General features: G+C 54.0%; 3 protein-coding genes across 8 annotated transcripts in view; 1 reads left to right on the top strand and 2 right to left on the bottom strand.

Moving 5' to 3' along the window:
• Positions 1–25,983, top strand: part of PAFAH1B2 (platelet activating factor acetylhydrolase 1b catalytic subunit 2) — a 248,265-nt gene that overhangs the window by 178,644 nt on the left and 43,638 nt on the right. The window lies entirely within an intron of this gene.
• The window catches only part of APOA4 (apolipoprotein A4), a 73,507-nt gene that overhangs the window by 5,354 nt on the left and 42,170 nt on the right, over positions 1–25,983 (bottom strand). The gene's annotated exons all lie outside the window — the stretch shown is intronic.
• SIK3 (SIK family kinase 3) overlaps positions 598–25,983 on the bottom strand; it is a 65,743-nt gene continuing 40,357 nt past the window's right edge. For 2 of the 6 annotated variants that reach the window (XM_071769059.1, XM_071769064.1), the window contains 22 exons: positions 25,068–25,229; positions 20,660–20,784; positions 20,271–20,394; positions 19,530–19,648; positions 19,180–19,290; positions 18,917–19,060; positions 18,258–18,338; positions 18,033–18,142; positions 17,767–17,920; positions 17,239–17,394; positions 16,882–16,952; positions 13,620–13,763; positions 10,782–10,932; positions 10,147–10,272; positions 9,761–9,846; positions 8,949–9,058; positions 8,102–8,444; positions 6,968–7,854; positions 3,595–3,758; positions 3,068–3,200; positions 2,594–2,761; positions 598–2,413 (listed from right to left, as the gene is read on the bottom strand). In XM_071769059.1, coding sequence (XP_071625160.1) covers positions 2,604–2,761; positions 3,068–3,200; positions 3,595–3,758; positions 6,968–7,854; positions 8,102–8,444; positions 8,949–9,058; positions 9,761–9,846; positions 10,147–10,272; positions 10,782–10,932; positions 13,620–13,763; positions 16,882–16,952; positions 17,239–17,394; positions 17,767–17,920; positions 18,033–18,142; positions 18,258–18,338; positions 18,917–19,060; positions 19,180–19,290; positions 19,530–19,648; positions 20,271–20,394; positions 20,660–20,784; positions 25,068–25,229 — 3,659 coding nt within the window. In that variant the 3' untranslated portion in view covers positions 598–2,413; positions 2,594–2,603. The remainder of the gene's footprint in view (positions 2,414–2,593; positions 2,762–3,067; positions 3,201–3,594; positions 3,759–6,967; positions 7,855–8,101; positions 8,445–8,948; positions 9,059–9,760; positions 9,847–10,146; positions 10,273–10,781; positions 10,933–13,619; positions 13,764–16,881; positions 16,953–17,238; positions 17,395–17,766; positions 17,921–18,032; positions 18,143–18,257; positions 18,339–18,916; positions 19,061–19,179; positions 19,291–19,529; positions 19,649–20,270; positions 20,395–20,659; positions 20,785–25,067; positions 25,230–25,983) is intronic. The other 4 variants (XM_071769060.1, XM_071769065.1, XM_071769061.1 and 1 more) reach the window with 3 other exon arrangements.

Raw genomic sequence — 25,983 nt, forward strand, 5'->3', positions numbered from 1 at the left:
TCCCCACAGCTCCACCCCAATGCCACCAGCCTGGGGACACAGGGCTGAGCCCAGGGTAAGACTCTTGGTGTGAGGGGATAGGGGAGAAAGGGGACACAGCCCCCCGACTGTGCTGCTGGGGAGCGTGCTGGCAGCTGGGAGGCAGCTGCTGCATCCCCTGGGAATGTTGGAGGCTCAGCTCCCTTCCCCAACCCCGTGTGTCCCTCCCTAGAGCTCCTGGACAGCCCGGCTGTGGAAGGACGTGCTGGACAAGCTGGGCTTGAGCTGCAAGGCAGCTCCTGCCCACAGCAGGACAGGGAAGGGCACAGCTGGTTCAACACTTCATCCTCCCGAAGGGATGGAGAGGGAGGTAGGGAGGAGCTGGGGGAAGCTGCACAAGGCCTGGCTGTGTCTCAGGTGGGGGGGAAGCACGGGAGAAAGGCTCTGGCATCCCGAGGTTGTGTCCCTGGGCAAAGCTGGGAGCAGCAGTGGAGGAGGTGAGAGCTCTGGACACTGGGTGGCTGGGGAGGGAGTGTGGCTGCACCTTGAGCTTTCACCCCCGGAGCTGTCCCCGCCTCCACAGCAGGCGTTGAGCAACAAGGCAAACAGGAGACCAGAGAAGATCATCATCATGGTTTTATTTGTCATGATCCCACTGTCCAACTAATTGACTAGTTGCAAGTGACCCACAAAAAAAATGGACTGAGGGGTTACTGAAACTTTTTTTTTGTTTTTTTTTTGGTTTTTTTTTTAGTCCAACATAAATGAGGAAGAAAAAAAAATACTTCTGACATTTCCAAAAAACAGAAATAATAGCAAAGTATATTAATATACATTCAACATATACTGCGCGTATTGATTACTACAATACAAAGCAATGATAAAAAAAGTGTGATACTGCGAAATGGCACGGGTCAGCGAGTCCCTGCTGCTTCAGATGCTTGCTGGAGGGTGGCCATTGGCTCTCCCAGAAATACAGTGTCATGTAAACAAAAGGAACACAAACCAAAGGTACAGAGCAAAGGCTTCACCCATGTCCTGCTCCGGCCTGGACCCCCAGCACCGGGTGTGAGACCATGGGGGGCTGGGGGTGCCCCAGCCAGGCTGCTGGGCAGCTGCAGAGTTTGTCTCCTCTCTGTTCCTGGGGGGCAGAGCCTGGCAGTGCTGCCTGCCCAGGGCTGGGGAGAAGGGGGAGGTGGGGTGTGGGTAAGGATAGCAAAGTCACCTCTGCCGTGCTGGTTTCACACTTCCTTCTGTGCAAATTCAGGAGGGCTGGGTCAGGGTTTTTTTTTTTTCCTTTTTTTTTAAAAAAAAAAATATTCCAGAAAAGTGTCAGTAAGAAGAATGTGAGCTGTAGGCTTGTAAAGTCCCAAAGGCAATGATGACACCAAGTGCTCCCGAGCCCCAGCTAGGGGGGCGGCTTCGTGCTCTATCTGCCGAGGAAAGGATGGAAAGGAGGACAAAGAGGAGATCTACACACGCCTGAACTGTATAAAGGAGAACACCACTGCTGCCACTGGCACGAGAGAGAAAACCAGTCACAAGTACAATGTCATCAGAAGAAATAAAATACTTTGAACAAAAGGTGCAAGTCACAATTCATATAGAACAGAATCTAGTTAAAAATTTCTCTCAAACAGAAATTCCTTTCGCCTTTTATTAATAACAATAATAATAAAACAACATTTACCAAAAAACAATTCCTACATGATCAGGAGGAGGAGAAGCCAAGAAAACAAAGGGAAAAAAAAAAAATCTGTTTTCCCTACATTAAGCCAGGAAAAAGAAAATAAAAACAAAACAAAACAAAACCCAAGTTGTTTGCAGATCAAAACAGAAGAGGTTGGTGGGGGCTGGGGGGAAGAGGGGATCCTTTCAGCACACCGACAGACGGAGAGAAGGAACAGAGCAGACAAAGGTGAGACAAGAAGCGTATTGCACCAGGGGTGGCTGCTCCCCGCCGGAGCCCTGGGGTGGGGGGTGGGATCTCTGGCACCCTCCTCACCCAACAGTGCTGCCAGGACAAGGGCGAGGGAGCTGCAGGACAGCATGGCCTGGGGATCCCATGGGACCCCCCTCCCTGCCCCACCGGGCACGCTGCAGGCATCAGTCCCCTCCATGGGCTGTGCCCAGGGCTGGGGCAGCCCCCAGGACCCACTCAGCCTGGGTCAGGACAACCCCCCCAGCTGTGAATCCTCTGCTGCTGCCTCCAGGTAGGACTCAGGATGTCTGGTGATTTCGGTGACAGCTGGAGTTACAGGCAAACATGGCAAAAATTAAAGAAACCAAAGGAACAACACGCTGGATGAAGTGATTATGAGGAAAGGGGCCATGGTATTCCAGTTAGTCAGAAATACTACGGCAATTTGGCGCGATGCTGCTAGATACTGTTGGTTTAAAATGGACCTTTTCATTTCAAAGCTGTACATAAAACCTGTGAGAGAGAGAGAGAGAGAGAAAAAAAAAAAAAAAGCAGAGATATTAGGAGACAGCAGAGAACAGCTCTGCTTCCACAGCCCTCCACCTCCTTCCCAACCCAGCCCCACCAGCTGCACCTCTGGAGCAAGACCCCAGAGCTGCGAGGGGAAGGGGAGGATACTCAATCAGTACTCACTCCCTCCTGGTTACACCCCTGCCTGCTCCATCCCAAAGGGCACCTCCGGGTGCTTGTAGCTCAGCAGGATGTCTGTGATACACGTCGATGGGTAACAGGAGGTGTTTAGATGCTGGTTGCCGTCGCCAAGGTTGGGATGCTCTTGACCTTCCAAACTCTCCCCGCATTCTGCAAGGGTGAGAACAACATCAAAGCTTGCAGGAGGAGGGCTGAGGAGATACAGCTGCAGGCCAGCAGGATGTCCACGGCCCCAGGGGTCACAGCACAGGCAGGGCAGCCCCACGGCTTCTCCAGGCAGCTTCCACCACCCAGGCTCTGACCGACAGTGACACCCAGGAGTTGTCCTCCACCAGCACACACCCCTACTCCCTGCAGGCTTGGAGGAGAGCTGGCTTCACAACACAGCAAGCTGCTCCTCTCTGCTCCAGATCAGACCCCACAGAGCCCCCCACACCCTCCCTGCCAGGTCCTCACCCTCGCTGTCCCTGTCACGCAGCTGCTGGCTGGCCATGAGTGAGGACTGGCTGAGGACAGCATCAGACATCCGAGCTGAGCTTAGTGCTTTTCCTGCCATGAGACTCATTCCAGGCAAGTTATCTAACTGCACCTGTGGAGACAGCAGCACACAGTCAATGGGGGCTGGGGATGAGGGACCTGCTGCACCCCCAGCACTCTGCCAGGCTGCCTGGGCTGGGAGCTCCTGCCAGCCTCCAGCCAGGGCTTCCAAGTACCAGTCAGGGGCTGGAGAGCCCAACTCCCTTCCAGACCTCCCCTGAGCTAACTGGGGAAGAGCATTTCTCACGTACAGCAGAAGGGAGCTGTAGCAAAAACCCATCAAGATATAGGCAGGACAGTTCCCAGCAGCCCCAAACACAGGGGAACCAGAACAATTGCTCTCTGCACTCGGACAAGGTCTGGACCAGGCTCAGAACCAAAGGTGGGCTTGGTGTGCCCACAGAGCCTTTCCTCCAGGGTGACCCCCACCCCCAGCGGGCACGTACGTAGGCATCATCACTGTTCTGTATGGTGTGATGTCTCTGCAGGGTCCTGGGCCGTGGGTGCTCACTGGAGGAAGGTCGCACGGGGTAGCCCAGCCCGTTGTGGTCAGGCACCTGCATGGCTTGGCCGGGGGAACTCCTGTCCATGCAGTTCCCCACGATGGACTCTTGAAAATGAGACAGGACAGAAAAGGGGCAGGTTAGTACCAGGCACCTGCAGCTCTGGGTGACACGTGCCACCACAGAACGGTGGCTCTGAGGTGGGGTGAGGACGTGCTCCTCACTAGTGGAGCAGTGAGGTGCTGGCTAGGGGGGAGGGACCCCTGGCTCCTCTTGTTAAAGTGACACAGCACCAGGCTCTCCCCAAGATGGCCCTTGGGCAGGCTTCTCCCTCCAGCACTGCGATCCCAAAGATCCAGCTGCCTCCGACCAGGTCTATAGAAGCAGCTCCAAGATGGAGGGAGAGGGGCAGCAGAGGACAGGAGCCAGCCCCTTTCTGCCTGCTGGCACTGCTGCTGAGCCCCCAGCTCACCCCCTCCCTGCTCTCTTCCTTGCCCACATCGTTACACAAGAGCAGAGGGAGAAGCCTCTCCCCAGCCTCCAACACGGGATGTTCTAGCAGGGCCCTTCGGCAACTGCAAGCAACACAATCTCGCTGGAAGAGTTGGCCAGGATCTTCACCTTTATCAGATGACTTCTCCCTGCCCCCCTACAATCTGGCTGCAGGAGACACGAGCATTCTGCCTGGCAAAGTCCATCTGCACCGCAAGCTCTTGAGAGCGAGGGTAAAGGCTACATTCCTATCAAGCAAAACCTCCCGTCATCAAGTACAAGATGTTTGGAATAAAGTCCTGAGCTATGGTGGAGCCCGGGCCCGGGCCCGGTGCACACAAACAGCTCCCTCTCTGCCAGCAGCCCCGTGGAGCACAAACATGTGGACGTGGCCACGAGCACCGGGGAGCTGCCCCGAGGTGACACAGCTGCAGGTAGATCCCACAGCCCGAGCTCTTGGCTTCAGCAGGGCTCTGGCCAGCAGGCAGCCATCTCCTGCCGTGCCGGGACACCACACCTCCTGGCTGCAGCTGCGCGGTGCCGGGAAGATGCTCCCCAAAGACTCATCCGTCAAGTCACCTGCATCCCACCCAAACTCCATCCTGGCCATGTTCTGCCCACCCCCGAGCCCTCCACGCAGCCCAGCACCCCACTCCCCGTGGCGTTTCCCCCCGGAGCCAGGGCAGCAGGCAGGAACTCCCTCCCGGGGTGGGCTCCCCCCTGCCTTTGCCCCGGCGCGGGGTTACGTGCGGTTAACAGTCAGCTTTCCCGGAAAAGCCAGAAGGAAAACATGAGGTAACAGATGTTGGCGGAGCTGTGCCACCCACGCGCGGCTCGGGACGCCGCTCCAACTGTGGGAATGGTTGCTGGGGCCGGCAGACTGCCCCCCCCCCAACCCCACAAACAGCCCCGGGGCTCCCCCCCCACTGCAGGGAATAAGGGGGGGGAGGGAAAACAATTCCCCCGACCTGGAGTAGCCCTGACCCAAAAGCTGAGCCTGGGCTGCCAGCACAGCCCCTCGGGGATGCAGCTCATGCCGGCCTGAATTCCTGCGCCTTTCCCTGCTCTGCTCCAGCAGCAGAAAGCCTTTCATCCCCACATCCACGGGGGACGGGGCTCCTTTGTGTGGGGATGGCATGTGACACTGGCAGGGACACTGGCCCAGCTCTGCTCCTTCAGCGCCCAGGTTTCCCATGGGCAGCACTCCCAGCTCTGTGATGGCCAAGGCTGGAGTGAAACTGGAGCGAAACCGGAGCAGAGCCGCTCAGAGGTGGTTTGGTCACAGCCTGACCACGGATTTGGTGGATGCTGTCACGGTCTCTGGCTGCCATGGCCAGCAGATGCTCAGCACACAAGGCAGGGCCTTGAGCTGAGCTGTGTGCAAGCAAGTGCTGAGTTTTGGTGGGGTTTACGTGTAGGTGGGGGTACTCAGGGTGGTGTCAACCCTGCCTGGAACCAAAGTGGCACAGGCCTGGTTCCAAGTGGGTTACTGAAGGAAGGAGGAAAGCGGCTGCATCTTAGGACTCAGCTCACTGGAGGAGTCCTCCTCACAGCCCTGTCAGAGGGGTTTACACAACACTATTTGTAAACATTTACTTGCTTCTACTCATTTACAAAGCCTTACAGTCTAAAGTCCTTCTCCCTTGTGTAACTGGCTCCAGCCCCACCAGCAGAAGGGCAGAAATAGAGCCTCTGACTTCATCAGATCTTGTTGTTCATCTAACGTCCTGCAGAACGACCACGCCAACTCGTGACTCGGTACAAAATGCCCCTCAGGAGCTTCCAACCTCCCCCTCACTCGGGGCAATCCTCCCCTCCCACGCTTCAAGAACCACAGGGAAACTGAGGTCCAAGAGCAAACACATTGGTAATCCAAAATTCAAGACAACTTCAGGAAAGCTGTGCCTTGTCTCTACCCCAGGGCCTGGCAGGCCGGCTCTGCCCTCCCAGCCAGCCTGTTCCAACCCAAAACTTTCCCAACAAACCCGTGCTGTGTCCCCAAACAAAGCCAGGCCCCCCGTGTCCTGGACACTGCTCCTCCGCAACAGGGGCCCCCGTGCCAAGGGCGAGCCCTGCAGTGAATACTGATCCCCCCCAGCCCAGCCTCTCCTCAAAACCCTCAGAGCAAGGAGCTGGGATGGTGTTTGTCACACAGAGCAACCCTGCAATTACAGCTGGGGCAGGAACTTCTCTTACAGCACATGGCTGCCAAACCAGCCACCAAGGAGCACAGGAGCAGCTGAATCCAACCCGCAGGAAAGGTCTCTGCAAGCTTAAACTCCCTTCCTCCAGAACCAACCCCTTCCAGTTCCAGCAGGGCTGGAGTTTTGTTGCTGCTGCTTCCCAGAAGGCCACAGGAGCTGCTGCGAGGCAGCGAGGTGTTTATCCCTGCTCCCACTGCCATGTTTGGGGAAGCTTCAGTGACGCCAGGATTCAGGGGTCTCTCCTTCAGGGAATGAACACCCTGCTACAGCTCGGGGTAGGCTGGTCACCTCCCTGTCCCTAGCCCAGTGTCCCCACAGGATGGGGAATGTCCCACAGACGCTGGCAGTGCTCGGGGACCTGTCCTTTACCTGCCTGCAGAAGTAGGTCAGCCTCCCCTGAGAAGCAGCTGGTTTGGTCCCCTCCTTATTTACCAGGGTTTATTCCAGAGCCAATGCCTGCAGTCACTGACAGCCACAAAAGCCAAGAAGAATCTCGGCAGTGCTGTGCTATGCAAAGCACGTCAGGAAGCCCCTGCCCTGCTGGGCAGAGGGTGTCCTCAGGCAGGCAAGTGGCCAGGAGGGCAGAGCCTGTGGCCCACGCGAGCAGCAGGGAGCCTTACCTCTGCTGGGCACCTTGTTCCGACCGAAGGTGGCCGCGGGCTGGTGTCTGTAGGGCTGTGTCCCCAGCTCCTGGGGCTGACTGCCAGTTCCCAGCAAAGATTCGGGGTCCCCGTGCCCTCCTGCGTTTACAAGCAGAGGGGTCTCGTGGCAACCTTTGGTCAATGTGTTTGAACTCTTACTGTCTGGAAAGCTGTCCCTGGCAGCCTCGCAGGCGCAGTCCTCCTCCATGCTCTCCGAGTGGAACAGGGCTGGCTGGTGTACGTATCCGTGCGGCGGCACCGCCCCGGGGACCTGCTGGCTACATTCCTGTGCCCTGATTTTTAAGAGGTGCTGGGGGCTGCTCTGGGGGTGGTAGGAGTCGGCACTCTGGTAAGGCAAAGACAAGGACTGGCGCTCCGAGAGGCTCTGTCCCACGCTGGCGCCCATGTTCCCGGCATCCCCTTGACTCATGTGCCTGAACAACTCTTGGAATTCTTGCTGCTGCTGCTGCTGCTGCTGCCGTCGCTTGATGAGCTGTGCAAATTCTGCCTGGGGCAGCCTCATGTCCGTGTGCCCCGTGAGCGAGTGCCGGGGGGAAAGCAGTCCCTGGAGGATGTGTGGTACCTGCTGGTGGCGGCTGTAGTCGGGGGGTGTTGGGGACAGCAGTGCCTGCTGTAGTGCCGAGGCCGTGTAGTGCTGCTGCTGCTGCTGCTGCTGATGTGCATTCTGAGGGAAACTGGGATACTGGTCGAGTTGTGGGACCTTCAGAGCTTGCTGAGCCGGAGGAAACCCAACTCCTCCCGAGGGGCTGTAGCTGCTGGGGGAGACGCGAGGCTGCTCTGGGAACAGGTGGGGGTGTAAGTGCACCTGGTCGTAGTTGGCGGGGGGGTACCTGTTCACGTTCAGACTGCAGAAGAGAGAAAAGAAGGAGTGACTGCACTGCACTCTGTGCCAGGCTGCCTTCTCTGGGCAGGAGGAGCTCCCTGCACCACGCAGCCTCCCACAGCCCTGACCCAGCTCACTGCCCAGGGGCAGGGAGGCAGCTCGCTCCCCAAAACCCAAAACCAGCGCAGCCCTGGTCTCACCCCGAGTCCCCTGTCCCTGTTTTTCCTCCCCCCTGAGAGCTCGGGGGGGCTGTGCAGCAGCAGCCTCACCTGTGGGACTCGGCGCTGTCGGCACTGAGCTGCTTGGAGAGCTGTCGGTGGCCGTAGGTGAGGGAGGCCATCAGGCTGGCCCGCTGCTGCAGCTGCAGCTGGTTGGCACTGGGGCTGAGGGACATGCCCCGTGTGTGGGAGGACATGGCCTGCCCGGCCACCAGGTTGTTGCTGACCATGTCGCCGGGCTCCTGCACTTGGATGGTGACCTGCTGAGGCTGCGACTGCTGCTGCAGACCCAGGCACGTCAGCCCCATGGCGGGAGGAGGGGAACAGTTACCGGACTGCGGGAAGATGGTGCTGTGGGACGGCATCCCTTGGAACTGGGACTGGGAGGTGGCACCTAGGAGGAACAGAGATCCTCAGGACCAGCGGGCTGGCCAGCCAGAGCTGCTGCTGCTGCTGCTGCTCCTCTGGGCCAGGCTGGGAGTCCCAGCAGGTGCCTGGGGGTGAGGAGAAGCACTGCTCCCGCCCGCTCCATCACCCTGCACCAGCGTGGAAAGGTCACAGCCAGAGCCCCTTGTGCAGAAAGAGAAACACAGCAGAGTTGACAGCGATTTGCATAAACCTCAGAGTATCAGCCCTTCCTCCCCACCCCCGGGAGTGATAAGTAAGGATCTTATGACAAGAAACCAAACAGCACGTTCCAGCTGGCAGCTCCTCACAAGCTCTCGGTAACACCAGCCCTTGCTGCCAGATAGAGAATCTTTGACATCGGTGGCAAACCACGCAAGGCCTGGGACACAAGGGGCACTGAAGCCCCCAGCACCCCTGCCCGTGGCTGTCCTGGGGGTCAGGAAGGACCACGCGGTCCCCGAGGGGCGCAGACGGCTCAGCCAGCACTCACCGTGGGGCTGCAGCACGCTGCTGCTCACAGGAGGTGGGCTGCTGTTGGGCTGCCTGAAGAGATGGTTATTGGGGTGGTTCGGGGGCGGGCTGGATGGCTGGATCCGTAACCTAGGCAGGGAAACAAGCACCATGCCTTCTCATCACGCCTGCTCCTCATTAAGATGCCTCTTCTGCTGCAAGAGCTGATGCCAAAGGCTGCGCTTCTCATGGTTTCAACAGCCACCATAAAGCCCTCATTTGGGATTCTGAGCTCTTTGCAGCTCAGCTTCTCTCCTGGGAGCCACCCGACCCTCCCAAGCAGCACAGGGAGTGAGCACAACCCCATAGCTGCCAGAGAAACCTGGGGACAAGGACACTGCAGGCTCGCCTCCTGACTGTGGCTGGTGAGAGACCTTCCTTCCTCCATCCCCATAACTCAGCTGCCTCATCTACAACTCAGGGTGCTGAACCAAGGACTCTCACCCCATCAAAAGCCCAGAGAGGCACGAGGCATCCAGCAGCAGCTCTCAGCAGAGAGCAGAGAGAAAGCGGCTGCTGAAGGTAACGCACTTCCAAGAGGGTCAGGAGGCAGAACTGAAACATCTGTTCAAAGCAGTTTGTGCCTTTGAATCCTGCTCCTTTGCTTCTAAAAAGTCCTTCAGACAGAAACTAGCTAAAAGGACCAGGCACATTCCCCTGGGAAATGGCTATGCCATTCTCACTCTAAAATTCCAACACAGCCCTGGCCTCTGCTAACTGTGTTAGCTCATCCCTGGCCTTGAGAGCAAGTGAAACCCATTCCCCAGAGCCTTCCCAGAGCCATGTCTTTACCTCTGAAGCTGGTGAGTGAGCAGAGCTGGCTGGTTTTCACATGGAGCTTGCAGGGGTGGAGATGGCTGAGGTGGACGGATACAGTCCTGAACCAGGCACCAGGAGGAAACAAGAAGTGTTTTTCATCAATGATGTCCCAACTAGTACATCTAGAAAACACTGACTGGTGAAACAGGATGTTCCCATCCTCTCCAAACACCCAACCCCTGACTGCAGCTGTGGCAACAGGTATGCAATCCTCACTGCTCAAGTCCTTCAGGCTCACTTGTCACGACAGCAAGCCCAGCAACCTGTCCCACTCAGCCCCACCAGGATCTGCTTGGCAGCTGCAGCAGTGCAGGAAAACACAGCTAAGGCTTCAGGAGGTCTGACCCAAGCTCCAATACCTGGATCTGCTGATGAAGAATCTGATGGTGCTGCTCCTGCTGGTACAACATGTGCTGCTGCTGGGTCTTCTCCAGCGTCCTCTCATCCATGTGCCCACCATACATCTTCTGAAGCTGCTCACACTCCTGTCAGGAAGCCAACACCCCCTCTCAGAGACACCTCTGTGTGCATGGCACACTTGCTGTGCACGAAGGCGCTCTCTGCAGCCTCTCCCTCTGGAAAAGCTAGCAAGGAAAGCCTGCTCCATTTCACTGAACAGAATGGGGTGTGCAATACCATGGCCAGCTCAGGACTGAGACAACAGAACAGGATGCACGTGACACTGTGGGACCCACAGTGCATGTGGGACCCACGAGGGCAGGCAGAACAGCCCAGCTGTGGGCACAGCACAAGGTTTGCTCCCCAAAACAGAGGGGTGTAAGCCCCCAGGGTTCCCAGCCTGCTGGTAATCAGCAGAAAGGTTTAGAGGACACTTGGTGGGGTTGCTGCAGGTGCATTCCTCGTCTGGAAAGCCACTGCTGCGTGTCCTCAAGCATCAGCAATGAAGATTTCACCTTCTGCTTCCTGAAGCAGCGAGACTGAGACAACAAAAGCCCTCACAGAGGCTCTTTGGAGACAAATCCCCCTCTTTTACCTGCTGAAGCTGTTTGATGCTGCTGTTATTGCCCATCTTCTCCAGGTGGGCTTTGAAAGCCTGGATGCTGGCAGCACCGTCAGAGAAGCGCCGGACCGGGGAGAAGCGCTCGGTGGGGAGGTGCAGAGTGTTTGAGTCCTTGTAAATAGAACTGAACACATGGGGAAGTGGGTTAGTGGTGCCAGCTAAAAAAATAAACTCCAGCACAGAGACATTTCATCTACACCAGCCGTGCCAAGTTTTACCTGCCCACTCACCCAGAATAAACCATGGTTTAGATCAAGAAATGAAGTGCCACCACCACTGTGAGCAGGAACCAGCACAACCCAATATCCTCAGTGCCCAGGCAGACAAATGTGGGGTAGGGCTAGAGATGGCTCAGCCACAAACCAGCTTCCAGGTGGGCAGCAACTCATTGTCCATCCACACAGATTCATCCATCTCTTGGGGGAAAGAGGGTCCCAGAACCCATTCAGCATGTTACAAATCTAAAACTGTCCTTTTTTGTAGCTCCCTCCTGACCCCACCAGCTCCCCAGGAGCCTTGCCTGCCCCCTATACCCCTGAAAAACAGGAAGAGCACATGGAGAAAGGAACCTGATGTATCCTGCAGCCTCTGAGGAGGAAGAAGGGCTGGCATCCACATTTAGAGGTGCACTGAGTTAAAAATGAGGGCAGGAACATAACTCTGCCAAGTGGGGGAAGTCCTTCTAGTGCAGTAACCAAGCCATCACACTCCCTTCACCATGAAGTTCCTTCTTCACCATCAGAGGGAGCCAGATTTTTTTCAGGAGCTGTTTTCTGCCAGAGCTGGGGCTCCCCATTATCAAAATCGAGCACTAAGCTGCTGCCCTGCCACGAGGTGCAGCCTGTGCCACCCTTACCAGGGCTGACTGCCACCCACATGGCACAGTGGGCCCTACAAACAACACAACCAGGTTTCTGTGCAAATTCCATCACCAAAACCCAGCAAAATCCCATAAAAATGGCCTCTGCCTGTGAGAAGGTCGTGGGGATGTGGTGTTTACAGCATATCTGACATCCTGGCACTCAACCCCAGAGGAGCCCATGCTGGTTGCTCCCCAGCCACCCCAGTGCAGGTGGTGGTGCCCTGGCTGCCCTGAGCATGGCTCCTGCCTGAAGCCCATTCCACACCAAATGGAATGGATTGTCCCACAGAGGCTCTTCCTTATCAGGAGGTGATGCTGGGCCACTTCCAGGACACTGAGTTCTTGGCTCTGGCTCTGCTGTAGTGGGATGTGCTTTTCTATTGATTTCTATTGATTACACACACAACTGTCTCCCAAGGCTAGAGCTGCACCCCTGCCTCCTGATGCCACCCCAGCCCCTCTCCTGGTCCACTGCATCTCCTGTTGTACTGAGGAAAAGCAGAAGCTACAGACACAACTATGCTGAGGTTGCCAAACTCGTGTGGCCAAGGCAGAATAACCATAATGCCCTGGACAATTGTTGTATTTCAATTCTGCCTTCAGATGGTAAGTTCTTGTGTCCCAAACCAGGTGTTGCACGAGAAGACAGTTTACAAAATGTGAAGAGGTAAAATAAAACTGCCCTGGCATGCAACAGCTGAGCTGTTTATGTGAGTACACGGGATTGGTAATGGTCCCTGTGCCATGTCTGCCTCAGGCACAGGCTGGGGCAGTGGGATTTAGGCCATGGTCAGATGAAGTTTCCCTGGTTTCACAGGTGAAATGTCAGGCAGGCAAACCTGAGGCAGGCTGACAGCACTCAACAACACTGAGGGTGGGGAATCAGCAGATACCACCCTGCTCATGATGCAACACAGCAGCCCTGGGGCGCCAGAGCCACGAGGCAGGGATGACACCAACTTATTTACAGGGTATGTGCATTTTAACACTCTTGTAAAAAGTAATTTCCTGCAGTGCGGGAGTGACCCAGCTTACCTGTACAGCTGGGAGCAATCCTCAAAGCTGGACCCAGCACATTCTGCTTGTTTTGCAAGCTCCTCTTCCTATCAAGCTTCTCCGTGACCCCAGAAACCTTTCCCCTCCTGCTCTCCCCATCCCTGAGCACCTCTTGCAGGGCAGAGCTGTGCTTATCTCAGCTCTCCGTGGTTCCAGCGTGGCACTAGCCTTGTATCAGTCTGCTCAGAGTTCACCTGTCTCTGCTGATTACATCAGTGCTCAGCTCAGCAGGTATCTGGCGACAATAAAAAGCCCTTTGTGGAGCTTGCCAGTGCGAGCTGGCTGCGAGGCTGAGCAGGAGCACCAGTCCTGCCTGGAGACCAGCAGGCAGCAAACTCTGCAGCTGCCGTGGGCTCCTGAGGTTCCCAGCACGGGCTTTCAGCTCCCTCTGGGGCATTAGTGTCTCCCCTTTGCTGCTGTGCCAAGGACTCCGTGTCAAATCCACACCACTCACCATCAGGAGGGCCCCACCCACACACCCTGAGTGTGTTTAGGTCCAACCTGTGCCAGTTCCCCCCATCCCAGACAGTGATTGTTTTCCCACCCCCCCTTCCTATCCCCACAGCTTTCCCATCAGGGGTTCAGATCAGAAATGTTCTGGAATGACTCTTGAGAAGCTTTGCAAAGAGACTTTGCAGTCAGAACACACAACTCTGGTGCAGAACAGTGAGGTTTTTAAGCTCTGGTGTAGATGACTCTTGGTGCAGCCTTTTGCCTGCACCTGCCTCCAAAAATGTGGCCGGACACCCTCTGCTCTCTGGGTCTGCTCTTTGTCCTCCTTCCTTCTCCTCACCCCTCCCTGCCAAGCAGGATGTCCTCAGTGCTCCATTCCAGGTGACATTGAGCAGGTTTCCTGGCGCAAAGCTGCCCGAACGGCCGGTGCCATTACTCACCGGTGCTGATCGGGGACCAGGTGTGGAGCCCAAGCCCGGGGTCGGAAGGACTGCTGTCCTAGCTGCCTCTGCAAGTCTGGAGGGATTTCAGCTGTAGGGTTGGTCATTGCCAGAGTGTGCCTTTTTGACCTATTTGCCAAGTATCTGCAACAAGCAGGAGCACATTTTATAAGAGACTGATGGGAGTACTCCAAAAACGGAGTGTTAGATAATCCAGAGCCAGCAGGAAGGAAGAGTGTTTGCTGCCCTGCTCAGAACCAGCCGGGGAGAAGCCCCCCACGGCCACGCTGCCCATGCCCCTTGCATTGCTGGCTCTGCAGTGCTCAGGGGACACGTGTCCTCTGAGCCACCCGTGTGCTACTGCCAGCCTTGGAAGGCAAGAGCAGCCATTTGCTCTTCCCAGCAGGAAAGCCCCGTTTGTCCTCCAGGGGAACACTGGGATGTCCCTCTGGGAATACCCAGGTGACCACCTGCCCTCACCATGGTGAGTCACTCCACTGCAGCAGGTTTGCCTCCTGCTCCCAGGGCCCTGCTGAGCAGCCACGGGGACGTCTGCTGTGTGCGTGGAGCCAAGAAGAGCCACAGACAACCCTATCAAGAGCTGGCCAGAGAACAGGCACTGAGCAGAGCTGCTGCTCAGGATGATGCCCTCTGCACTTCAGACCTCCCTCTGGGAAGCCCTGGGGCTGGCCAGGAGCAGTTGGTCCCACCAGGGAAGGTGGCACCAGGACGACCCCAGGAGAGATGAGGGGTGGCTACCGAGGAGCTGGGGTTGTGTGTAGGGTAAAACCCAGAGCTTCTGCCTGGGTCAGGATGAGCTGAAGGGCCCTGCAGCTCTGCCAGGCACTGCCTGGCCTGGCTGGTCACTGCCCACAGCACTGCAGGAGCAGCTGGGGCATGGGGCCAGCACTGGAACACCTGGAGCACCAACCCTGGGTGTCCTGGGAGCTGAGGAGCCCGGGGGCCCACGCTCGCCCACCCAGTGCCAGGTGGGATGAATGCCCACCTAAGAACCCAACTGCTTCTATTCCCATGAACCAGCACACGGAGGCAGCTGGGGTAACTGTGACAAAGATCACCTGGCCAGTGACACCGGGGACACTCACAGGGAGTTCTCAGCCTCACTCTGCTCCCCTGCTCATGCTGTCACTGCAACTTCAACGGGTGAAGCAGAGAAGAGCAGCAAGCAAGAAAGCTGTTGCCTCCTCCAAGCCCAGCCACTCTCTGCCAGCTACTGAAGCCACTTAAGCAGAAGACAGCAAGTTAACAGAATGAGTGCTTAGTGTTGTGGTAACTTGCCAGAGCCTGTGCCATTAGCTGATTAAGAATCATTTGATGCAGACGGGGAAAGTTTCCCAAAGAGCTTTAGAGTTGTGGTTTGCTCAGATCATTTTATTTCAGACCTCCAGGGAACAATCAAATCATGAGCTATAACAGCCTTATAGGTGGAAGGAAGTTTCCCAAAGCTCAAAGGAGATGTGACTGTTCCCCAGAGAAGAGCAAAGACTGTGCTCTCCTCTCAAGGTCAGATCAAGGAGGGCAAAAACTGCTCACTGGTGGCTGCATACAGCCTGTTCAGAGCAGTGTTCTGAGAAGCTAAATATTTGCATCTGTCCCTGATGTTAATGCTGTATTTACCCTTCTCCTCTGGTGACTACTGACATGTTGCAACATTAGGGGGTGGAAAGCAAGTTAACACACAACCTGGACAAGGCTTTTTCTGGGCCATCTGGTGGAAGAACAACATGGTAGGAAAGGACTAAGGGCAGCACTGTCAAGAGCAGCAAGTGACCTGTGGGTCCAAGGAGATGTGTTTTTGGTGGGACCTGAACATCTCGGTGGTTTGCAACCTACAAATCCTGCATGAGGGTTTCAAAAGGCTTCTGGCTGAGCTAATGCTTTGTACTTAAAGATTTAGAAATCTCAGGTTTTAGAATAGGAGAGGTGAAAATCTGCCCAGGTAAGAAGTCCAGGCAATCCCTTGCCAAGAATCAGATTAATCCAATTCCCACAGTCAGAAAGACTGCCTGCCCCCTCAAGTGTTGTTGCTGGACACCCTGGGCCCTAAGTTACAACTTTCAGTAGCCACCTTGGCCACCCAGCTGTGTACAGAGCCTGTGGCCCTGAGCCCCACAAGGGAGGACAGTGCACAGTTAGGGTACTACAGCTCCACAGGGCTGAGCACAAAGATGAGGCTGGTAAAGAACTGCAATTTAAGGCTCCACAGAGAACATGAGGTGTGCTCTGTGTCACCCCTAAGGCAGGGCTGGAAGTGAGTTCTTTCACGTGCACCAGCAGTCCTTTCTCCTAAGCTGGTAGGCACAAGAGCCTGAGCACACACTCTGCACAGTCTGCCACTGCACACACCCACTGCTCAAATCCCCCCTTGGCTCTGGAGCACTGGAAGGAGAAGAGCTGGAAAAAGCTCTGGAGGACAGCACCCACCCACCTCGGGGCTCCTCTGCCTGCACCCAACCCCAGTGTGAACCCTGAGCACAGCCCTGAGGAAACACCCCCGAGCTCGAGGTGGTGGCCTCTACAAACTGGGGGGCATCCAGGAACCTTCTCAAGTTTGAGGCAAGGAAGAGGAGCACTCCATCACCACACCAAGTGCACCAGCTGGTTAGCAGAGAGGGAGCTATGCAAAAGCTGCTATGAAAATGTTAGCAAGGACATGGTTAGTATTTTCATGGCTTGAGGAAGTACAAGCATGTCCTACCCGCTTCCTGGTACATGTTTGGAGCAGACAGAGAACACAAGTTTCCAGCTTGTTACCTACTAATCTTTTCCTTCTTGGAGCAAACTATTTTAAGGCTTACTGTTAAAACTAGAAGCTAGAGGTACCCCTATTTCCAGCAAGCTCACTTTGTTGAAGGCATCAGAGTTGGATGTTTACTGCGTGTCTTGAAACCAAAGCTCCATGGCTCCCAGGGCCGTGGGGGGAGCCCTGCCCCTGTGCACTGGCTCTGCAGGTTAGTGTGGACTGTGTGCAAAGGAATTCAGCAGTTTCAGACCTTCTGGAGAGCCTGCTGCTCAATTATCTCACCCTTTCAGGGGGAACCCAGCTTGGTAATCACCCAGTAGTGACAGAGAAGTGCCTACAGCAATCAATGCCCACATGAACAAGAGACACCTTGAACCTTGGCTGCCACTGACACTGTAGCCTGTGCTGAGGTTGCTCGTGCATTAATTCAGCTGTGGAGCACCCCAGGGTGAGCCTCTTGGAGGCAGTAGGGGCAAACATTAACAGACTGGGAGTTACCTCTGCACAGCCTCCTGGTCTGGCTCCCCGTCCGAGCTCTCCTCGTCCACAGGGGTGACTGCTGGGACAGCCTGCAGAGACAAGAGCAGCCATGGGCCCCAGGAAGCAGCTGGTGCTGTCCCCTGACCTCCCAGCAAGCTCTCCCAGGGATGAGGCAGCTCTGCAGCACCAAGGACACTTGGCCAAGAGCTCCCTCCAACATTCCCTCCCTGAGCCAGACCAGCCTGTACAAGGCTGCTGCTTCTTTTGGTGCTGGCAGAGACACGGATGCACTGAGGAAGAACAAACATGTACTAACACCCAAGATGGACATTTCTAAGCATGCCACCAGCCCTCCTCTTTTCTTTTGCTACTTACTGGTGTCATGGTGACGAGTGGAGAGGGACCCCGAGGTCTCTTGAGCAGCTGCTGTGCATGCAGCTGGATGTTGGCTCCCCCGTCGGACGCCCGCCGGCCCAGGGGGCCCATGCCATTCAGCAGCTGCAGGGTGGGGGGCTGCAGCAGGGACTGCTCCTGCCAAGCACAAAGACAAGAGGAGGAACTTCTTTACTTTGAGGGTAGCAGAGCACTGGCACAGGCTGCACAGAGAGGTGGTGGAGTCCCCGTCTCTGGAGACATTCCAAGCCCACCTGGACACCATCCTGTGCAACCTGCTCTGGGTAAGCCTGCCCCCTGGCAGATGATCTCCAGAGGTCCCTTCCAACCCCTGGCATTCTGTGATTCTGGTTTTAAGTAACTACATGGAATAAACCCTAAAGAGACAACAAAAGCTTGAACCTCAGAGAGTCCAAGGAGCTGGCAAATAAAGAGAAGACAGAGCACCCCCTCACCCCCCACTCTGGTGGGGCACAGGCTGCAGCAGGGAGCATGTGTGTGGGTCAGTACCTTGTACTCCAGCTGCCCCGTGGGCTGCAGGTTCTGCCTGGGCAGCACATTGTGCATGAAGTTCACATTGGGGGTCACCTGCAGGAAGGGAGCCTGAGGAGTGACACGAGGGAAGCCAGGCAGGAGCTTCTGCAGATCTTCCATGACTTCCGTCCTGTGCAATCACATTTATGGACAGGTTAATCAGCAATGATGTGAACAGAACTACCCACTAGTGAACTCACCTTCAGGTCCCCTCTGTCAGGAAGCTGAAGTCCAGTACTCACCGTGGGTCAGCTACTCCAACTGTGTGCCTCCTCATGGAGAGGTAACGGACCAGAGCTTCAGGTGATGGCTCTTCCCCTTCATCACTGTCTAAGTTCATTGTTCCATCAGTCTAGGCAGGCAAAACATTGGAGATGTTGCAATCCATGGTGAGTTTCAAGAAAAAAGGCTTCAATATGAGCCCAGGAAAAAAAATGGTGGGGGTTCTCAAGGGGTGTACACCTCACCTCCACAATTTGGTTCTCAGGGTTGATGAGCTGGACTTGTGGCACGTTGATGCTCATGGTATTGCCTGTCTGTTCTGTCTGCTGAGCAGAGAGAGAAAATCAGAAGTGGCATCTCTTGCAATCCCTTTACCAACACTGCTGCATTAACACTAGTGCACAGAATGAAGCACTGGGGAACAGGGAGGTCACCCTGGAGCCAGGGGAGATGTGTTTATTCTTAATTCTCACGGGGTTGCCTCATTTCCCCTTCTCCCTTCTGTTCAGGCAGGGTCAGCATCTCTCCTGCTTCCCTTATGACCTGGCCCCTCTAAAAGCAAACATCCACTGCTTGGGCAGCAGCACAAAATGAGGAAGAAGCATTGTGCAGCAGCCCTGGCCTGTATAAACCACAGCTCCCAACCAACAGCCCTCACACTTTCTTCTCTGTCTTGACCTAACACCAGACTTGCTCTGCAGGGTATCCACTAACACCCAGCCCAGGAGCAAACTGTTCCTAACCACAGCATCCCATCACCCTCAACACTCATGAAATTCTTGGATGAGAAATGTTTTGACACTCCTGCCAGGATGAGGATACCCAGAAGCCACTCAAGAGTTCATCAGGTATGGGACTGTCTGACCCTCCAGGGCTGGAAGAGCACTCTGCAAGCTGGATCTACCTGGATATTGGGGGAGGTGGGGAAGGTCATGGTCCGTGGTATACTGGGGGACGCTGCAATGCGCAGATTCTTGTGTCTCTTCAGACGGTCGCAGAGCAGGCTGTAGATTGCACTGTAGTGATCGTAAGCATCAGCTCTCAATGACTAAAAGAGGAAAAGGAAAACGTGGTCAGTCCCTTTTCTCAAGCAATAAACCACACCCCAGGCTGTGTTGAGGCTGCTCAGTTCCCAGGGGTGTCAGGCAGCACAGGGCCCTGTCTCACCTGAACGGTGCGCTCCTTGTCCAGCCCCATGTCTGCCATGGCCAGCAGCACGTCCTCGTTCAGTGGCTCCATCTGCCTCTCTGTCTTCAGATGCTGGCACTCAGCGATCAGCTGGGGGAGCACAGACACAGCCTCAGCCCCATGCTCCCCCCTGCACGCCACTGAGTCACCGCGCAGCCCATCCGCGGGGCTGGGGCTGCCAGCAGCTCTGCGGGCTGAGGGAACCCACACGGACCCAAACCCGAGGGCTTTAGGCTCTCGAGGCCATGGGGGAAAGATCCACGAGCACTGCAGCAGTGCCCAGAACCCGTCTGCAGCCCAGCAGGCACCCGGCAGACCCTGCTCCTCACCCTGTCAAACTCGGCGTCGGCCTCCCCGAGCTTCATCCACTTGTGTTTGCAGATCTGCTCCATGGAGAGCCTCTTGCTGGGGTCCAGGACCAGCATGTGGCGGATCAGATGTTCACATTCTGCCAGGGAAGAGAGAGGGTGGGTGAGCCCCAAGGAGGGAGCCTCCAGCTGCAGGGGACAGAGAGCTTTCTCCTCTTCTCCCCAGGAAGCCACAGGCAGCACAAACGTTGCTTCTCCTCCTGTGCTTCACATCCCTTCAGTCCCCGAGGTGCCACTTGGCTGCAGACACTTGGTTTCCCCATGCTGGGAAGGGAGGCAGCCAACCCTAGGTGGCACACAGTCCCCCTGTCCCTGCCTCGCCAGAGTCCACCGGGGACACCAGTGGCTTTGGGGGTTGAAGGACCATGTATCCTCTGAACATTCCCCACTCAGCAGCCACTCCCTGTGAATGATTTCTCCAGCATGTGACGTGTGTGCTGTCACCGTGAGGTTCTCCCACATTTCAAGTTGGACCTGAGCTGGCTTTTAAAGCACCAGGGGTTTGAGGAAGCACAACGAGACCCCAAGGAAGGCAGCAGGCAAGGAAGCTTTTGGGTGGGAAACTCCACCCATCAAATTATTCCTTAACCTGACAGCAGGCAATCCAGAACCTCCATATGACTCACTCTTAAGTCTTAATTTGTGTTTTAACCTGAGAATTAATTACGCTTTCCTGACCCCAGACAGCCCAGGGCCCCTCACCTGTGGACATGAAGAAGGGGATGCGGAACTTCCCGCTCAGCACCCTGGCCCGCAGGTTCTGCAGAGTGCTCCCATCAAAGGGCAGAGCTCCACAGACCAGCACGTACAGCACCACGCCGAGGCTCTGCAGCCAGAACAGAGGGAGAGACTACACTTAACAGCAGAAAATGGTGTTTCAACAGAATAAAACTGTGAGAAAGAAGAAAAAAAGCAACCGAGGCAGCGCTGAAAGGCAGGGCTGCCAGGCAAAGCAGGTTTTGGGCCTGCTGGTGCCATGAAAGAGACTGTCCCACACATTTTGTGCCCTCTCAGGAGCTTTTCCCCCCAAGACATGTACTAGGTGTTCAATCAGAGTGAAAGTGAGATCAAAAAAGAGGTTTGTGGCGTACCCAAATGTCAACCTTTGGCCCATCATACTCCTTCCCTTCGAAGAGCTCTGGAGCTGCATAGGGAGGGCTCCCACACCAGGTTTTAAGCAGCTGACCAGGTGTGAAGATGTTACTGAACCCAAAATCTGCAAGAACACAGAGAACTGATGAGACGACAGAACACAGAATGGGAAATTTTGGGTTTTCAGAAAGCACAAGGTGAGCTGGAAACTTCGGCCGTGCTACAAACCAAACCACTCATCAACAGCAGACAATAAATCCTGGAAGAGAAATTAAAAGAAAAGTCTTAAACTTGTGGGCAGTCACCCATCAGCTGATGTGGCTGCTAATGGTGTTTTCTGCTAATTAACCTGCCAGCCCTGGCACACGGCTGGGGCTTGCACTGGGAAGGGTAAAGAAAGCAAAGCCTGGACTCAGGAGGTTCTCTGCAACCTGCTGTGCTGCCTTTCTGCTACAAGTGTGTCAGCAGGAGGGTGAGTGACATTAATGCTCACGGACAGGGACCCACAGCCACAAGGACATTTTTCATGGCATTTGCACCAGCAGCAGATCCTCACAGCAGGCTCGTCAGAGAAATGCTGGGAAAAAAACAAGGAGGGCCAGAAATACTCAGTTTGCAAATTCTAACTGATTAAACTGAAAAACATTGCAGCAAAAATACACAGTGCAGCTGTAGAAAGTAGAAATATCTTAGAAAAGAGCTTCATTTTGACTCCATCACTGGTCAGAACTGCTGTGTATCTGGGCTGATGCACAGCTGACTGTCTACCTGCCAGGGAAACAAAAAATCCAAACACTGTGCAAGGAGAACTTGACTGAAAAATGTGTTTTGCAACACACATATACGAGTGGTGGAGAATATTTGATATCCAAAACCACAAAAGGTTTTTTCCCACTTCTTGACATTAAAATACGTTCATCTTGAAAATCTGTCTTTGCTTTTGCCTGCTTATTTCTCCCTACAGTACATGGTGTAAATGATAAGGACTTTGGGATGCATTCTTTAGCCATCAAGACAGGTTGGTTTCCCTAAATCATCTCAAACCACAGGTTTGCCATAACACATTCAATATTGCCCTGCTGAAAGGAAAATGGTTCCCATCTTTTAGACAGAAGCATGGCAGTACCAAAACAAGGCACTTAAACACCCCCTGGGTTTTTAGTGATGGAAACAAAGTCATCTGAACTTCCAAACCAGCAGCACAGTTGGGCTGTGGAGGAGGCTTCAGGGAAAGAGCAAGCAGCTGCACAATTGTCTGTGCCACCTTTGCAAGATCCTGAGCTGTTCCATCTCACCTCTGAAGCAGGATGCCTGAATCACAGCTACCAGAGCCAGCAACAGCAACCACAGCATTAAGTGCATTTCCATCTCCTAAAAGCAGAGTGTTTGCAGTCCACTTGAGGTGCAAACTCTTCTTGACTGGGCAAGAATAAGCTGAAATTTTGGTCCTTCACATATTCTGAGCAAACTATTCTGGTTTTGCCATTTTTCTTCATCGTTGTATGTACTCAGGTGGGCTTTGCAGCACTTTGGCACCAGAGCAGTGAATATCACCCTGTGCAGCTCCAGAGGAAGGGCTTGCTCCTGGCCCATGGCAGGGAGGGCAGAGCTGTGCCATGTCAGAGCTGTGCCATGTCAGAGCTGTGCCATGCCAGAGCTGTGCCATGCCAGAGCTGTGCCATGCCAGAGCTGTGCCATGCCAGCTGCCAGCCTAACAGACACACAGCAGCTGCCTCCTGCAGCCTCCTCTGCATCCCAGGAGATTGGCTGTCTGTGAAACCTTACCCCTCTTCCACATGGGGATGAAATTAGCTCACGGGCTGACAGCTCGTTTGGAGAGTGGAGGGGAGGAGGGCAGAGACTGGTGAAAACTGCATGTTCTTTAAAAGACCCCCAAAAAGTTAAGGGAGGGGGGGATTTGAAAACCCCAAAGCAACAGACAACACAAATCTGAAAAAAAACAAAACCAAAAGAACACCACAAAACCTACAACTTGAAACTTTCTTAAAAATGATGACAAGTCATCTCAGTCCACAGAGCCATACAAATCTAAATCCCCAGGGAGCAGCCAGGTGTCATTGCACAAAGAGGTGGAGAGGGAAAGGGCATTTTTAAAGAACAGGAAAGGCAAATGTTGCAGGGATGTGATACAGAACAAACATTTAAAAGAAACCTCTCTGTGCTACAGAAGTGGGCCCAGTCACTCCTGTTTCCTCAGGGCTTCAGGGAGCAACTTTTCTCATCAGAGGGAGAAAGAGCAAGCAGGCTGCTCAAATGAATGCAAAGCAATGCATAGATCAGATTCCTCTCTGAAACCATTCCCTGGGCTGGGCTGGGCTCTCAGCAATCAGCTCAGCTCCTGGCTGGAGCACTGTGTCTGCACTGCTGCTCCTTGGCAGATAAGAAGCCACCAGACCTACCAAGCAGAGCCTTCAGAAGACACTCAGGGTGCACCCACAGCTTCCAGCAGCTGAAAATTCCTGCAGGGGGTTGAGTTAAGAGCTGGTTGATGGGTTTGGGAGCACAGGTTTGGCTGATCCTCCACTCTGTGTGACTCTGCAGTGTGTGTTCTGGGAGCTCTGGTGTGAAAGGGATCAGTTGCTGTCACTTCTCTTTTGGCTCTCGGAACGGAAGAACTGGTGTCAAGTTGCAATTTATAAGTTATAGGGACAAAACCTAATACTTGGAAAATCCTATACCATAAATCAGCTTTTCCAGGCTACTTTTCAAATCACTACTACACCTTCCTGCCAAGTAAAACACTGCCACCACCAGGGTGGGAACTATCTCCTGCAGTCCATTCTGGGAGCAAAGATTTGGAAGGAAAATAGTTTCCAACTTCCTTAGATTTAAAAAAAGAAAAAAAAAAAAGTTTCCAGAGTTTTCAGATGTGGGCAGAGCTTGCCAGCATGCTCCTGTCTGTGGACAGTTCTTCAGGACACTTTCCCCTTTCTACCTGGGTTAGTTTTTAACTTCTTTATTCCTTTGGCTTTGCAAGGCACCCTCCCATGGCACATGGATTTTACCCCATGAACACAAGATGGCCTCAAATCCTCAGTGCAGCAGTTTGCACAAAGAGAGTGAAGAGGATCTGCTGAAGACCTGAGCCACCAACCCCTTCCAGCACCCCTGCAGCAGGTTCAAAGAGGAGCAGGAGGATCACACCCATCTGGAGGAAGAGAATCTGACCTGGAAAACCAAGCCCTTTGCCCACACTGAGAATGTGTTTCTCTGACAGGAGAGGACGAGGATGAGAGAAACCTAAGAAATTACTAAAAATTTTACTACAAACCAAATGTTAAACACCAGCCTAACGCCTACAGATGGTTCACAAGAGAACTGCAGCACGAGGAACAAGACTGCTGCCTTGCTCCAAGATGGCACTGAGCTAAAAGACTATTCCCCAAGCCCCAGTATTAAAGTTGCTCACAGAAGAAGGTTTGTAGCCCTAAGCACTCTTTTTTTAGGTTCAAGTTTCAAACCCTTGTAAAAGCCGATGAACTCTCCAAGGAAGTCTGTTAATAGAGGGGGCAACAAAGTGCTTTCCAAAAATGCTCTGCTGTGCATTCAGCCCCAGGAGAATGACATGGTCAGCACAGGCTCTTCCAACGCAAAAGCCACGGCAAGCAAAGACCAGAGCTGAACTAAATCCTCTTGTTCCAGTTGGTTGCTACATAATCCCACAAAGCTAAATAAAGTCGAGTGCAGTCAGTGCATCACAGAGCACAGCAGCCAAGGCTCAATCTCAGGGACAAGAGGATCACAGACACGCAAGGGCTGTGTTAGAAGCTGTCTAGAAACTGCTTGAGGTGCAAGCTCTCTGGAAGAGCAGTTCTAGCAAATAACCCACTGCCCAGCAAAACCCTCACCAGACACTAAGGGCCTGTTTATTCAGAACTTCACATTCTCTGCCTGTCATGAATAAAACACCCAAAGCACCAGGGCTAATTCTTTTGCTGTCAGACAGCACAGCAAAGTGATTCCAGGAGTGCTGTTTCCCCTCCACCACCCTGCCACAGACATTGTCATCCTTACTTTCCATTCTTTCCCTTTCACCCAGTCTGACCCGCTTCCAGGAAGTCCTAAACCAGCAGCAGGTCTCAAAACAAGGTCAGTTTTTTAATACCAATCTCAGCCACGGCCCAGTGCACTGCAACACTGCAGTATCTGGAGCCGCAGCTCTGCCCACTGAGCCAAACTAGCTTTTTTTTTTTCCTTCTTCTTCAAGGGAGATATAAATCTCCTGGCTACAAGCTGGCAGTTTCAGCTCTGGGCAGCAGGCCACACAGAAATCCAAAGCTTCCTTTAGCCTCACTGTGCTTCCTTCTTTCTGAATACCTGGAAGCCGCCAGTGCCTGCATTTATTAACTTCTGCGAGCAGCTGCCTTCCTCCCCCCCACAGCTCACCTGCTATTTTGATGTTGAGGTTTGCATCCAGAAGCAGATTTTCTGCTTTCAGATCTCGGTGGACAATATTCCGACAGTGACAGAAGTTGACAGCAGCCACTATCTGCTTGAACTTTCTCCGGGCTTCCTTCTCAGCCATGCGTCCATGGGCCACCAGGTGATCTGCAAGGGAGGGAGCGAAGAACAAAGTGGTTTTTAAATCTTTTTCTACACTAAAATAAAGCTTTTTCAACCCTTTCCTGCGGTCAAATACCAAATCTCAAGTGTGCTGCTCTGACAGAGAGAGGTGCAGGTTGGTGGCCACCTGCCAGCCCTCTGTCCCCCCAGTTTTTTGCAGGAAACATCCTTGAAAGATTCACCAATGCCTGAAGCTTCAGCAGAACAGGCAACAAAACTCCACCAAGAAAAGTGCAGAAGTCCAAGTGAGCAGCAAATGAATTCTGAAATACAAGTGTTGCCTTTTCTTGATACCTCTTCACCCTATAAGCAAGTCTTGCTCAAAGTGATGTGGCACAGTGAGAGACAGAGGGAGGAACAGCAGTTTGCAGAGTTATGGAGCTGAGGACAGTGCTACAAAAAAACTCAGCCAAGCCATGGAGGAGGCCTCAGAAGAGTTCTGGCCAGAAAAAGGCCAGATTAATTTTGCTCCAAGAACTCCATTAAACTAGAGGTCTTGACAGAGATATCTGTTCTTGAAAATATTAAAAATAAATCACTTCTGAAGGCTTCTCATCAGGCGGCTGCATTTTTCCCAGTCACCCATTAATTAAAATACCTGCGACATAATTGCCTTGCAGTAAATACTAATTACCAAGATCCATCAAAGCAGGTCTGCTGGCTTCTGACTGCACAGCAACCCACTTCTCCACGCTCCACTACTCATGTTGTGCAACAGAGTGAAGTTGTTTTTCAGAGA

Source organism: Heliangelus exortis, chromosome 26, assembly GCF_036169615.1.
Source record: "Heliangelus exortis chromosome 26, bHelExo1.hap1, whole genome shotgun sequence".
Lineage (NCBI taxonomy): Eukaryota > Metazoa > Chordata > Aves > Apodiformes > Trochilidae > Heliangelus > Heliangelus exortis.